At 44.0% G+C, this 13287-nt stretch overlaps 1 protein-coding gene across 6 annotated transcripts in view; it reads right to left on the bottom strand.

Annotated features, from left to right (window-relative positions):
• Positions 1-13287, bottom strand: part of SLC7A3 (solute carrier family 7 member 3) — a 221230-nt gene that overhangs the window by 127944 nt on the left and 79999 nt on the right. For all 6 annotated transcript variants that reach the window (XM_029607239.1, XM_029607243.1, XM_029607244.1 and 3 more), the window contains 3 exons: positions 7531-7689; positions 6960-7137; positions 2332-2444 (listed from right to left, as the gene is read on the bottom strand). In XM_029607239.1, the coding sequence (XP_029463099.1) occupies positions 2332-2444; positions 6960-7137; positions 7531-7689 (450 nt within the window). The remainder of the gene's footprint in view (positions 1-2331; positions 2445-6959; positions 7138-7530; positions 7690-13287) is intronic.

Genomic DNA, 13287 nt, shown 5'->3' with positions numbered 1-13287 from the left:
TGAGGGAGACTTGCAATCAAATTGACAAAAAAAAAAAAAAAAAAAGCTTTCCAGTGCAGGATCACCAGACTTATTCCACAGAAAGGCACTGCAGGGACCTTACAGTACACAGCTCTTTGGGGATAGCTATGCAGGAGTAGAAAATCCTTCTGAGATTGAAGATGGCATCCTGAGGGGTGGACACAGTGTTGAGAACTCCTGTTTGCTGTCGCTGCTATTTATTTCCTCGAGAAGATGCCGCATACGAAGAGAAAAGGGAAAGAGGCAGCCTTGGCTTCTCCCCAACTTACCCTGATCCAGACATGCATCGAGGGCTTTTGTACTACATTGGATACAGTTTCTCCAGATGAGCGGTCCGCTGGGAATGCCGGCATGGAGTGCAAACCGGCATTACGGGACGAGATAACCTTAAGCTCTGAAGCTCCTACTACCCCCTCCCCCCCAGGATGTTCCGACGCAGTCAGACATGCTGCCTGAACGGATGGCGTTCACAGGAACAGCTGCCCACGAGGTGGACACGGCAGCGAACATTGAGTGGGGTGAAAAAAGTGAGTTAATCCGATGGGAAATCCTTCAGAAGCATTGGGGTTGGAGGAAGGGAAATTGAATCACTCTGTGTTAACTTCTACTCCTATCGGGAGATTTGTTGTGGAACCCGCACAGTGAGTAAAAATGTTCCTTCTGGGGAAGGCTCTTTGGTTCAGATATTGCCGGTTAAACCTCTGGTGATAACTTTGGATACAGTTTGATGTGCATTAACTTCTTTGGAGCACTCTATAACACTGCACTTACTGGTGTCTTGAAAGGGACTCAGGGTCATGTCTATTCTTTGGAGCCTGTCATTACAACACAATCTTCGAAGATTGAACATCTTGACTCAAAAGTAACACAAATGCAATTAATACAAAATGGTTTAATTCAAGGTGAATTCTCCACATCTAAAGGAGTGGAAAATCTGGAAAACTCCGTAAGATATTTGAACCTGAGAGTTATAAACTTTCCAAGAGTTAAAACTGATCTCTCCTAGAGATCAATTTAAAGATTATATGCAAGAAGTATTACATCTACCATCAGAAGCACTCCCATCTATTTCAAGGATTTATTATGTGAATCCCGAGAAAAATGGAAAAGTTTTGCTTCAACCTTAAGTTTCAACAATGAATCTGACTGAAATATTAGTCTTCAGGAGAATAACCAAGTAGAGTGCCGTGGAACTTTGTTAGTAAATTTTGTGTTTGCATCAGATCAAGATACAATTCTTAGATTATTTCTACATAGTCGAGATATTCTATATTTAGGCCAGAAAATTTGGGTTTATCTAGATATTTCAAGGGTGACACAATTAAGACGAAAAACATTTTTGGCCCAATGTTCTCGTGCGAGACAGATGGCTACACAAATTATAGTCTGATTTCCATGTAAGTGTGTTATAAATGTTAATAATGCATAACATGTTTTCTTTGAACTTTCTCAATTACCTTTTTCGATTCCCTTCAATCTCCTGAGGGTATTAGTCAGACTTAAGCAGTTTATATAAGGTATGAGTATCTAAATTCCCCTTTTTCTTTTTTGAATGTGTTATGTATATCTTGCACTCTGTTGAATCTTGAATCTCCAGATTTTCCTCTATTTAAGGATAATGGATAGTTTCCTGTCTTTTTTTTATAAATCAAGATACCATTTGTTCTGTTTTCTCTAGCATGTTAATGCTGTTAAAAATTGTGAAAATGCAATAAAATATAAATAAATTTAAAAAAAAAGAAAATCTTTCTAGGCTTTTCTAATTTAAGCTAGTTATATTCCATTCTTAGGGCCAACAGATGGATCACCAACATATGCGACTAGTTTAGTTATGCTTGTGCATATAGAATCAGAATACCAGCTGAGTGACAACACAGAAGAGGCAGAGCAAGAAGAGTACAATATTTAGGAAATGACTGTTCAGTGCCTTCATGCTTAAATCCTATGTATGCTTATACCTATATGCCTTGGAGAACAGGAGAGAGAAGGTGAATACAACAGCACATTAAGAAGGCTCAGAAGCTATTAGTACATACAAGAAACATTTTGCAGAGGAAAGGAAACTCTAGAACAAATGGCCATGATATGAGGCTAGAATAGGACCATCCAGGATAATGTAAGGAAGTATTTCTTCACAAATAGGATGGTGGATACAAGAAACAATGAAGTGGTGGGGAGCCAAAGAATAAAAGCAGAGATCACATAGGGGTTCTACAGTAGGTAAATGGATGTGCTTTGAGGTCTGTCTGCCCTAATTTCTACATAAGGGGGAAAAAAAAAGTTGAGCTACATATGCATCCTCATACTTACCTGTTGTAGCAATACAATCAAATCCTACAAAGGCATAAAAGCAGGTAGCTGCTCCAGTAACAATGCCCTCAAATCCAAAAGGTGCAAAGCCACCTGATCCAAACTGGCCCAACCTGTAAGAAGAATGAGATTCCATTACCCTAACATGATTTATTTGTTCTTGTATCCAGCATAATCTAATAAAATTATTCAATGCTGATAACAGTAAACATTAAGAATCAGTGACAACATAAAACAAATTATCAAAATAAAATTAAAATGAACATAAAATACATTAAAATCGTAACAGGATAAAACAATAATTAAATGAATGGTGACAAGCCTGTAAAAATTCACAAAATATCCATCTTAAGCACTATCACTTGGGGTGATAGTGTCTAATGATCTGAAGTCGGCGAAACAATGTGACAAGGCGATAGCTAAAGCCAGAAGAATGATGGGCTGCATAGAAAGGAATATCGAGTAAGAAAAGGGAAGTGATGACCCCCTTGTACAGGTCCTTGATGAGGCCTCACCTGGAGTATTGCGCTCAGTTCTGGAGACCGTATCTCCGAAGAGACAGACAGGATGGAGGCGGTCCAGAGAAGGGCGACCAAAAAGGTGGAGGGTCTTCATCGAATGACTTATGAAGAGAGATTGAAGAATCTAAATATGTACACCCTTGAGGAAAGGAGGAGCAGAGGTGATATGATATAGACTTTCAGATACTTGAAAGGTTTTAATGATCCAAAGTTAACGACAAACCTTTTCCGTTGGAAAAAAAATCAGCAGAACCAGGGTCACGATTTAAAACTCCAGGGAGGAAGACTCAGAACCAATGTCAGAAAGTATTTCTTCACGAAGAGGGTAGTGGATGCCTGGAATGACCTTCCGGAGGAAGTGGTGAAGACTAAAACTGTAAAGGACTTCAAAGGGGCGTGGTATAAACTCTGAGGATCCATAAAGTCTAAAGGATGTGAATGAAGAGTAGGTGACTCACGGGAACGATGGCTACTACCTGGTGATAATACCCTTATTCAATAAACATACACACGGTTAATGCGACTCCAACATTGCTCTAAGCTTCAGCAGCAATGAGGAAATGTGGAAAAAAGGATTTGCATTCACAAAAAAGCAGGGAGTAGCTTGCTTGTTACGGCGGTTGCTACCCCAAACCAAATAAGCTGATACTTCACTTTCAATGCATATCCAGCATAGCTCTCTGCTTCAACGGCAGGGGAGCAAGACTGATAGTTCATTTTCAATGCATAGCTAACCGCTAAGAAAATGTATAACTTTCACATTGTTTTTTCTGTTACACAACTGCTAAGAAAAATGTATACTTTTGTAAACCGTTATGATGGCTCTACCGAATGACAGTAAACAAATAAATAAATAAAATAGCCAGCATGGCTCTCTGCTTCAATGGCAGGGGGGAATGAATAAAGGTGGATCTATATTCAGGCAACAATCAACAATGACTGAATTACATAGTCTGGATGAACAGATAAGCATGGGTGTAGCTTGCTTATTGCGGTGGTTAATACCCCTAACTAATTAAGCTATTTCACTTAGATGCAGTTCCAACACTGCTCTCTACATTAATGGTGGAGGTGAAAGGGAAATAGAATTAAAAAGGTTACTAAGAGCCAAGAGAAACATAAGTTGAGAAAAAAAAAAAGTGTGAAAGCTTGCTGGGCAGACTCGATGGGCCGTATGGTCTTCTTCTGCCATCATTTCTATGTTTCTATAAGCAAACTGTGGTTGAAACAAATGCAAACTGACTTAATAAGGACATTGATTTTCACATTTGATCAGATACTGGCTCTCTGGAACTGTAAAGTTTTATCTGTCACCACAATCAACTTTCCCCCATACCCCTCATCCCATTATTGAGCCTGTAATGGCATATACAGACATCAGATCAGAAAGCACCCTTGCAATGTTTAAGTAAATGGCTGTGAGAACCTGGAGGCAAGATGGCGGCATAGAAGGTGCACGGAACGCACGAGCTGAAGTTCTCCTTTTTCCTGAAATATTGCACCATGCCAACAAAGAGAAAAGGCAAAGTAAGGATTTACCCTACCGAATCCTTACCGCCGTTAACACAGCTCGATATTGAGCGTTTGTTGTCCACTCTGGATGAAGAGGGAACTGATGAACCCGCTGGGAATCCCCACGAAGGAGAGCAGGGAGTTCCCTTGAAGGAAGCATCCCTGAGCCCTGATCAGCGTCAGCCTCCGGCTCAACGTGACCCCGGTAGAGACGCATCCCAGGCACCTACCGATGATGCGGTGAAGGCAATGGACCAGAAGGGGGCAGTCTCGACTGCAGTGCTGAACGCCGAGAATACCCCGGATGCCGTGGAAGAAATTGACCATGGCAATAGAGGAGAGGCGGCTGGTCTGCTGGAGAACCCCGTGAGGAGTGTGAGAGATGGGGTGTCTCCAGAGGAATATCGTGGCCAGATGACATCGAGCCCTGGGGGTGAGTTAACGTTAGTACAACCCAGACCGAAGGCTATCACCCTGGAGACTATTTGGGAGTTGGTGGCAGGGCTCAGGGCCTCACTAAATAGGCTGGAGAAAAAAATGGACTCTGTTGCCCTTTCAACAGAAAACAGATGAAATTCAAGAACAAGTACAAGAAATTTCAAATAAAGTTGGCATGGCAGAGAATAAGATAAAAGCTATACAGGATTTAAATGGAACTATTCTTAGAGATCAGATTTCCTGTTTAAGACGTTTGGAAGCTATTGGAAACAGCACTAAACATCTCAATATAAGGATTTTAAATTTTCCTAAAATTGCTGGAGAAATTTACTACATCACATTGAAAAGATTTCTTATAGAAGCTCTCTTTTCCTTCTGATATTCCCTCAGTTAATTGTTGTTACTTTCTGAATAAGAGAGCCTCGTCGAAAGGAACAAATTTAGTAAATATACCAGCGAATTTAACCAGCTTTCTGGAGAATTCCAATACAGATGTTTTAGAGAGGAATACTCTCTTGGTATCATTTATTAATAAACAGGATGTGAATAATGTTATGAAATTCTACTTTAGGAAATTTCCCTTAATGTTCTATGGCCAGCCTGTAAAGTTATTTCCTGATCTGGTACAGGCTACCCAAATCAGGAGAAAAGAATTTCTTACTTTGCAGCAGAATGTAATTGCTTTAGGTTTTTCTTTTGTATTATGTTACCTGTGTAAATGTATTTTGAAAAGAGGCGCAGAGGTATTTATATTTTTTCAGTTTGAGCAATTTCATAAATTTGTGGAGTCCCGTCAGCCCACTACTTCTTCCCCAATTACTCCTAATGGGGAGAGGGTTTAAAAATTAAGAAAGCTGGAGATAAATCTATGTTAGAGCCCTTTTGATAGCAAAATTTTGTTTCTTGGTAAAATCTCCTTAAAGAATTTCACTTGCCTCCAGGTTTCCAAGTTTCTTTATAAAAATGGCTCTTGTTTAAATACAAATTGAATAATTATATTTGATGGAAATGGTTTCATTTTGAATGATTTATGTTAAAGTTTCTACAGTATAATTGCTTAAATTTCCAATATTGTCAATTAATGTTTCTAATTTGTAAAAGAAAAATTGAATAAAGAATTAAAAAAAAAAAAAGTAAATGGCTGAATGGTTTAGCAACTATTATTCCAATCTATATTTCTCAGCATCCATACAATGTTCAAATAAATAAATTTCCTGCCTTGTCTTGATCACCAAGAGTTATCTATTGAAAGGGATCTATTGGACTCCCTTTACTGGAGTATTCCTGAATCTGGGATCTGCTTGGTAGGAGCCACACCTTGGGTTGGTGCCATTGGTCCTTGGGTACCTGCTACCTCCTCCTCAAGAAACCTGCTACCTTCTCCCCAGGAAAACTTGCATTACAGTGCTTAGTCCTGGAAACATATCTCTGATGAAATACAGTAAGTTACAGGCTGTCCAGAAAAAGGCAACCAAAGTGGTGTGGAGTCTGCACCAAAAGCATATACAAGATTAGATCTAATGACCTCAATGTGTGCGCAAAAGGTTCTAGTCAGTTTGGAGTCTTTAGAGCAGGAAGTTGGTGTGCCTCATTTTCAAATCTTAATCCTTCTGTCCTGTAGTCATGAGAACGGACATGCTTAGTTTCCAGTATGTTTTCCTCCATGACCTCCACCACTTTGGAAGTGAATGGGATGGGAGGAGAGCAGCAGCATGTAGTTTGTGCTTCACAATCAACCTCTCATTACAAGTGCAAGGAGGGTAGGTATCTTAATTGCTCCTTCAAATGAATAATTTAAGACTGATCAGGTCACAAAATGTTAGAATTAAGCTAACACGACCCATCTCTATCCATGATAGCATTGCATTATATGCAGGGACAGCAAGAAGCATCATGACCAAGACAACATTTTGTGGCCTCTGTCCCACCTCCCAAAGATCAAACCCCACACAGATGCCATCCTGTGTCCCCTGCCCTGCCTAGTAAAATTAGATTTGCAGAAAGATTATGCTATGTGCTCTGCTGCCCATCACAGTCAGCAATTGCCTATTTTCAAGAAGAGTCAGAAACACAATGACGTGCCAAGCCCAACTCCATCTTTACAGTCAAAGATGCCATATTGCCCAAACCCTAAACACAGACTGATGGCAGTCATACCTGCTTGAGACATTTGCAGTAGCAATGGCATTTGCATAATCCTCCTTTGTTTGGCGCCAGTTCTTGATGTCTCCTTTTACAAAACCAGTCAGGATGACAAAACATAAGACCAGCAGGTTCACAGCAGTGAATATTTTGTTTATCAATGCAGACTCGCTCACACCAAAGGTTAGCAGTGCTGACAAAATGAAAAGATAAAAGATGGTATCATCATGCTATCAGGCTGCATAGTGCGGAATATTTCCTACAACACTTTCATTAAAAAATATTGCTATCACTATGCTTTTTCCATGTAACTTGAGAGATGCCCTTGTCAAAATTTCTAAAAGAGAGTAGTAGAGTTTATGGAACCTAATGCATTACAAGAGCCAACGAAGCATTTACTAGGGATAGGTTTTATTAGATTTATCTGATCAATTTCTTTGAATGGCTGACCAGAGCTGGATCAGGGCACACAAGATAGGCTGTGCATTTTTTTCTGCCATCACATTTCTATGTAGTCCCTCTTGCTGGCCTCTGGCCTTCTTGCCCATCCTGGCCTCAAGTACTCTCAGAGCTCTCGCTCTCTCACCTGTAAGCAGAACAATAATCAGTACAGCAAAGAAATCTGGATATTTAGCAAAAACATTCTCCATGCTGATGGAAACATGATCTCCAAAATAGTTAGAAATTCTGTTTTCAATTAGGTTGTCAAATGTAGAACTCCAGGCTCGTGCTACACTGGCTGTACCTAAAGTGCAAGAGAAACAGAAAATAGTGAATGCAACTAGTAGCCTACAGAGTGTCAAAGATCAGATCACTTCCACCACCTGAAATAAAGAAGATAAGGACATCTTGGCCTCCCCTATTCTTCCCATATGTACCTGCTTACTATGCTATCACAAGTCTTATGCAATCTTTGGTGCATGCCTCCTCTCTGCTACTGAGATCCTTTTGTGTCTAACGCATGCTTGCATTCTGAAATCCCCTGGCATGCTAAATCCAGATTCATCCTAAAGATACTAATCTTTTCTATAATGCTACTAGATATTGGGATGTAATTGGGAGACGAAGTGCAGTCATAAAGGGATCATTGGATATGGTGTATGCTTTTCTTTTTCAATATACAAAGATAGGTATACAGAAAATATACAAAGATAGGTAAAAATATTAGACAATACATATAAGTGAGAAAATGCGATTTCCAAAGAGAAGAATCAGAAGGCAGCAGATATAGGAAAATTGGTTCTTACCTGCAATACAGCATATCATTCCAGACCAGTGGGTGGTGTATCGCTACCAGCAGATGAGTTAGAGAACAAAAACTTTGGACACTGCTACATAAGAGAGAGTGCCACTTGCAGTCCCTCAGTCTCTGCCTATACCCAAGCCCTTGAAACTAAACTTCAACCAAGGGCGACCGATCCCTCCTAACTAACCAGAGATCTAGGTCATCCGAAACCAACGAAACATACACTGGTAAGCCACCGGCCCTGCTGTTTAATAGAAATCTAATAATTCCTTCAGAATACTAAAAGCTCCACAGACTGTCTTTCGGAGTCAGAACGGCGTGTGCCTCTGGAATGATCTGCTGTATTACAGGAACGAAAATTAGCAGCTAAGAACCAATTTTCCTTTCTTGTACATATTCAGATCATTCCAGACCAGTTGGATGTACCCAAGCCACCTTATACTAGGCAGGCCTCTGAAAGACCCGCTCGCAGAACACTCTCACCGAAGGACGTCTCCTCCTGCGCCCTGACATCCAAACAATAAAACTTGTTGAAAGTGTAAAGGGAAGACCAGACAGCCGCCCTACAAATCTGCTGTGGAGAAAGAAATTGACACTCTGCCCAGGAGGCCACTTGTGCCCTTGTGGCGTGGGCTCTCAACCCCACAGGAGCCTGCTTTCCTTTAGAAATGTAAGTGGAAGTGATAACTTCCCGAATCCATCTAGAAATGGTAGCTTTCAATGCTTTGTCTCCCTTCTTGGCCCCAGCAAATAAGATAAAGAGATTGTCTGACTGTCGAAAAGCATTAGAAACCTCCAGATAGCGGAGAAGGATATGCCGCATGTCCAACAAATGCAGCTCCCTCTCCCGGGAGGAATCACGGGACCAGTCCGGAAAAGCTGGAAGTTCCACCGTCTGACATGGAAAGATGAGACCACTTTGGGCACGAAGGAAGGAACTGTTTGCAAGGATACCCTGTCCCGGTAAATTCTCAGGAAAGGTACCGGCGCAGGCGTTGCTTGGGCGAAAGTTTGTGGGCTTGCCAGAGGATTTTAATAAGATGGCTCACCATGTTCTGTTAGCCACCCGTCTGGAGATTGCACGGACTTGGAAGGACCCCAGGGTACCCACAAAAGCACTCATACAACAGAAAGTGGACAAGATTTATTTATTGTCTAAGATAACAGCCTTCAAGCACAAATGCACATTTAAATTTGACAAGATATGGCAACCATATATCAGTTGGAAACTCACCCAGGCTACTGATCAGTCCTGTTCCAATACACCACCTCATGTATAGAGTGATTCCCTGTTCTTTGGGGAGGCTAGGGTGGTTGTTCTTAATTTCATTTATTTGACCTCATTTTGGCAGTATGTGTGGAGATGGGGGGAGGGGGGTAAGGGAGGGAGAAAAAAAAAATGGAGGATTTATGTTCTGTATCACAGGGCATGCTTTGTTATGTGTTGCGCTTGGATATACCTTTCCTTTTTATAGAGCTGTATACGCTGTTTTTCACTGCTGTGTTATATCCCTGTTATTATGCTAGTTGCCTTGTGCTTCTGATATTGTGAAAGTTTCAATAAAAACTTTAAATGAGAAAAAAAAATTCTCAGGAAAGGGTCTGTACAGGATAAGGCTTGCAGCTCCGAAATCCTCCGTGCCGAACAGACAGTCACCAGGAACACTGTCTCAGAGTCAAATCCTTCAATGACGCCCTCTTCAACAGTTCAAATGGTGCTTCGCATAGAGCGCGGAGTACAAAATTTAAGCTCCACTCTAGGCATACTTTGCGCACTGGCAGGCGCAAATGCTTCGCTCCTCTAAGAAACCTGATGATATCCAGATGCATCAGCAGCTTCTGACCCTGAGCAAAATCTCGGAGGGCTCCCAAAGCAGCTACCTGAACTCGAAGAGAGTTAAAGGCTAAGCCCTTAGCTAACCCCTGCTGCAGGAAATCCAAAATCTGGGACACCCCCACAGCCACAGAACTCAGATTCCTCTGCAAGCACCAACCTTCAAACTCCTGCCAAACCCTGGCATATGCCATCGATGTAACAGATCTCCTAACCTGAAGAAGAGTGGAAATTACAGACTCAGAATACCCTTTCAGACGTGACCTCTGCCTCTCAAAAGCCAAGCCGCGAGACAGAAGTGATAGACTCGATCAGAGAATATAGGCTCCTGACGCAGAAGATGAGCTAGACGAAGAGGACCGTCCTCCGCCAGTCTTACCAGATCCGCGAACCAGGGATGCCTGGGCCACTCCAGAGCCATGAGCACAGCAGATCCGCAATGCGACTCTATCCACATGAGAACACAGCTGAGAGGCCACGGTGGGAAGACAGAAAAGAAATCCTGTGGGCCATGGACACATCAGAGCATCGAGTCCCACTGATCCGTGTTCCCTCCTTCGACTGAAAAACTGAACCGTTTCGAGTTGGCTCAAGTCGCCATCAGGTCCAACTGCGGAGCGCCCCATCTGGCGCAAATGTGATTTCACGCCTTGGAGGACAACTTCCACTCTCTGGAGTCCAAGCGCTGTCGGCTGAGGAAGTCCACTCCCGTGACATGCGATGCGGTGATGCTCCCGAGATGAATCTCTGCCCAGGTGAACAAATGTTGCACTTCTAACGCCATCGCAGGGCTCCTAGTTCCCCCCTGCCTGCTGATATATGCCATTGTGGTCACGTTGTCAGACAAGATGTGCACCATCCGACCCCTGACTAAGGGAAGGAACACCTAAAGGGCCCGGTGAACCGCCCAGGTTTCGAGTCTGCTGATGGACCAAGATTTCTCCAACATTCGCCAAAGGCCTTAAGCGGTCTTGTCTTCACACACCACTACCCATCCGGAGAGGCTGGCATCCATAGAGACGACCATCCAAGCCAGAGGGTCCAACCCCACCCCTTTCTCCAGGTTGCGACAACAGCTACCAAGAGAGACTGCATCTGGGTTCCTGAAGAGGCAATGGAATATGGAACTGCTCTGACATAGGGCTCCACCTGGACAACAGCGCAGGCTGTAAAGGTCTCAAGTGCGCAAAAGCCCAAGGCACCAGCTCTAATGTGGACACCATGGAGCTCAGGATGTGGAGATAATCCCAGGCTGTTGGCACCGTCAAGCGAAGAAGGCCTTTCACTTGAGTTTATAACTTCTGCACTTTGTCTCCAGGAAGACCTTGCCCTTTTGCGTGTCGAACCGCGCACCTAGGTACACCAGGCATTGAGTGGGCACCAGCTGGCTCTTCCGCAGGTTGATGACCCAACCAAGAGATCATAGGGTGGTCATCACTCTCTGGAGAGATCTCTTGCAGTCCTCCTGAGACTTCGCCCGGATGAGCCAATCGTCCAAATATGGATGCAGCAAGATCCCTTCTTTGCGCAGAGCTGCTGCTTCTACTACCATCACCTCGGTAAACGTGCGAGGAGCCATGGCCAGCCCAAAGGGAAGAGCCTGAAACTGAAAATGCTGATCCAGCACCTTGAACCTCAGGAATCTTTGATGGCCCTGGTTCGCAGAATGTGCAGATAAGCCTCCGTTAGATCTAAGGATGTAAGGAACTCCCCTTTGCGCACCACCGCAAGCACTGTTCGGAACGTTTCCATGCGGAACTTGGGAACTCATAGGCACTGGTTCACCTTCTGCAAGCCGAGGATAGGACAAAGGGACCCTTCCTTCTTGGGAACCATGAAGTACACTGACCCTGGCCCTGCTCTGCAGAAAGGACTGGGCAAATGGCATTGAGATCGAGTAACCTCTGGAGAGTCACCCACATGGCCTCTCGCCTGCCATGAGAAATCACACGAGACTACAAAAGCGTCCTGAACTGGAAACAGGAAATCTAGAGTGTAACTGTGCCAGACTACCTCCAAGACCTACCTGTCTGAGGTAATCTTCTCCCACTCCTCGTAGAAGCTGGATAATCTGCCTCCTACAGCTTCTACGTGGGAGTGGAGGCCCCTGGCCTCACTGGGGAGGCTTACCACCTCCTGAGCCCTGACCTGTACCATCTTTGGGAGTCCAACAACCTCCAGTAAAGGACTGCAGACAAGCAGAGCCTTGCCTGGACCTAGGGAAAGGAACAGGTTTACCAGAACAAAAATGCTGAGAATCCCTAAAACGAGCTCGTGAAGGAAAAGCCTTCTTACTCTGCTTCCTATCTTCCGGCAACCTATTGCCCTTAGTCTCCCCCAATAGCTTCACCAACTGGTCCAAATCCTCCCCAAACAGGAGTTTTCCCTTGAAGGGGAGATTACAGAACTGCGCCTTAGAGGACAAGTCCGCAGACCAGTTCCGTAACCATAAAAGCCTGCGAGCCGCCACAGAGGAAACCATACTACGCGCAGAGGTGCGAACCAAATCATAGAGAGCATCAGCCACATAAGCCACTCCCGCCTCAAGGCAGGCCGCTTGCAAGGGCTAAAAGTCGCCCGCTGCTACCACCTCCGCAACCTTCCGGACACAACACAGACAGGCACACTGCATCATGCTGACACACACTGCCACGTGCAGGCCGAACGCGGAGACCTCAAACAAATGCTTCAGCTGAATTTCCAGTTTGTGGTCCTGCATGTCTTTCACAGCAGCCACCCCAGCCACCGGGATTGTCTTCTTGGTGATTGCCGAAATAGCCGCATCAACCGGCGACACTTTCAGAAGGTAAAAGGTCTCCAAAGAGAGGGGGTAAATTTTTGCCATCGCTCAGCCCACTTTCAAGCCGGAATCAGAAGAGTCCCACTTCCTTGTCACCAACTTCCTGATCTTCTTGGGCAGAGGAAATGCGGTTGTCGGTCCTCGCAGACCATCGAACACCAGATTGACCACCTCACTATCCGACTCTTCCTGGGAGACCTTAACCCCCAACTCTTCTAAAACTTGGGGAATCAATGAGGGTAGTTCCTCCAATTTGAATAGCCGGACAACTCGAGGGTCATCCCCCTCCAGGATTGGGGATCCATCCAAGGCTGGGTCATCTGTGTCAGGATCTCTCAGGTCTGGGGAGGGATCAGATCCTGAACTGTCCCCTGAGTGTCCGGCAGGGTCACTTTGCAGTGCCCCCAAAGCGTCCCCACTAGAGGCCCGATAACCTCGCGCTTGATGGAGACCCAGGGGCCGC

The sequence above is a fragment of the Rhinatrema bivittatum genome, chromosome 6 (assembly GCF_901001135.1).
Source record: "Rhinatrema bivittatum chromosome 6, aRhiBiv1.1, whole genome shotgun sequence".
NCBI classification, from domain to species: Eukaryota; Metazoa; Chordata; class Amphibia; order Gymnophiona; family Rhinatrematidae; genus Rhinatrema; species Rhinatrema bivittatum.
The sequence above is the reverse complement of the archived record's forward strand: the minus strand, read 5'-3'. Positions and strand labels throughout refer to the sequence as shown.